Source organism: Cebus imitator, unplaced genomic scaffold (genome assembly GCF_001604975.1).
Source record: "Cebus imitator isolate Cc_AM_T3 unplaced genomic scaffold, Cebus_imitator-1.0 Scaffold24, whole genome shotgun sequence".
NCBI lineage: Eukaryota > Metazoa > Chordata > Mammalia > Primates > Cebidae > Cebus > Cebus imitator.
The window spans coordinates 286,870-288,828 of record NW_016107339.1 but is presented as its reverse complement, the minus strand read 5'-3'; the positions used below and the strand labels follow the sequence as shown (position 1 = coordinate 288,828).

General features: G+C 37.0%; 1 protein-coding gene across 1 annotated transcript in view; it reads left to right on the top strand.

Moving 5' to 3' along the window:
* Positions 1 to 1,959, top strand: part of ANKRD28 (ankyrin repeat domain 28) — a 132,129-nt gene that overhangs the window by 88,954 nt on the left and 41,216 nt on the right. The window contains exon 13 of the mRNA XM_017522484.2: positions 700 to 768. Within this exon, the coding sequence (XP_017377973.2) occupies positions 700 to 768 (69 nt within the window). The remainder of the gene's footprint in view (positions 1 to 699; positions 769 to 1,959) is intronic.

Here is a 1,959-nt window from a genome sequence, read left to right as displayed (position 1 = left end):
GTAGAGACGGGGTTTCACCATGTTGACCAGGATGGTCTCGATCTCTTGACCTCGTGATCCACCCGCCTCAGCCTCCCAAAGTGCTGGGATTACAGGCTTGAGCCACCGCGCCCGGCCTGATGTTCAGGTTTATAAAATTATGGAAATACTTAAATAATGTCCTTTCCTCCAGTATTAACGTAGAGATACGTATATATAAGCAGTCATAGTATAGGAGAAGATAAGGGAAAGATGACAGGACTCTTGCAGTGGCTCACACCTGTAAGCTGAACTACTCAGGAGTCTGAGGCTTGGAGGATCACTTATGTCTGGGAGCTGGAGGCCATCGTTAGCTGTGATTGCACCACTGCTCTCTAGCCTGAGCTGCAGAGTGAGGCTTTGTCTCAAGAAAAGAAAAAAACTGTAAGCATGTTATTTCCTAAAACCGCCTCAGAATCTCTTGCAAATGTGATCTTCCTTTTAGACAGTGACAACGTGAATTGTGTTATTTCCTATCAGTGTGCCAATATATAAGTATGTAACTTTCTGAATTCTAGATAAGATGCATTTTAATGTTTTATTCTTCATAGAATATAAATCATGTCATTTTTGTCACATTTATCTTCATTTAAAAGCATGCTTCCATGCTTCTTTAAACCTACCAATTTCATTATAAAATCACTGCCAATTAAGTTTTTTAACTATATTTTCTCTCAATAGGAATTTGGAGTGCCTAAACCTTCTGCTGAATACTGGTGCAGATTTCAACAAAAAGGACAAATTTGGGAGGTAGGGTATGATATAATTTCTTTATGGAGACTAGTTTTACTGAATGACTTGCTTGACCTTCTAACTGGCTTCTGAAAATTAACTGAACAGTTTAGCATCTTGTACATTGTGATCATGATTCATTGAGAGTCCCAGCTGAAGTCAGTAACTTAAAAATATTTGTTCTTACTCACAGTTTTCTTCTTCTTTGGTCCCTATCACAGCCCTAGTGTACCAACAACAGCCTTGGCCTTATAAATGCCTCTGTACTTGCTCTCCCATAATGCCTCTGTACTTGCTCTCCCATAATTATGGCTATGGAAATGTAAAAGCCCCATAGAACACCGTTTTATTCAAGAAACTCACAATACCTGGAAAATGGTGATATAGTTCTCCTTTCTCCAAGTCATTTCTTTGTTAGAGATTTTGCTGCCCATATCTTGTTCCAGAGCAGTAGTAAGAGGGAGGAAATAGGTTATAAATATATATGTGTAATTTTTCTTTCTCCTTTTCTATATAAATCTTACACACACACACATCCACACATCCCACTAAGTATTTCACAGCAGGAAGGCAGCTGTGAAATGACCGTCTTTGTAGTCATTCAGCAGGCCCCATTGTTAAGCGTTTGTGGTAGCAGTATTTAAAACTACTGTTAAGTCACTTAGAGTAGGAATTGACACAGTGCATTAGAACCATACAGGGAAAGAATTGCAGGCAATTGGCATTGGTTTGAAAGATAGAGATGACTATACAAGCAAAACTATATGTGTCAAGAGTTTCAGAATTTTACATAGCAAAGTATGTGAGAGGGAAGGGTGTATGTCAGAAGAAAATGTGAATGTATGTCAGTGCATGTGATAGACCCAGTGCAGAAGAGAAGTAAAAAGAATTGGGCATGGTAGGAAATTAGAAATGAATAGAAGAAAATAAAAACTATTTGACACCATAATTACTTTGAAGAACAGACTGCTCTCATAAGCCTGCTAATGGAAAGAACTAATGACCCATAAAATAAAAAATCACTTTGGCTTTGGAATGCAATATTTTTATAGTGAATTTGCTTTTATAATTACATTTTAATCCAGTTATATTAATTTTTAGTACTTCAGGTATTCTATACTACAAATAACAGAGGGGGCTTCTGAAGAATATTTTGAGTTTAGAGGCTTCAAAGTAATTCAGGATTAATTGCTTTTTTTTTTTTTTTTT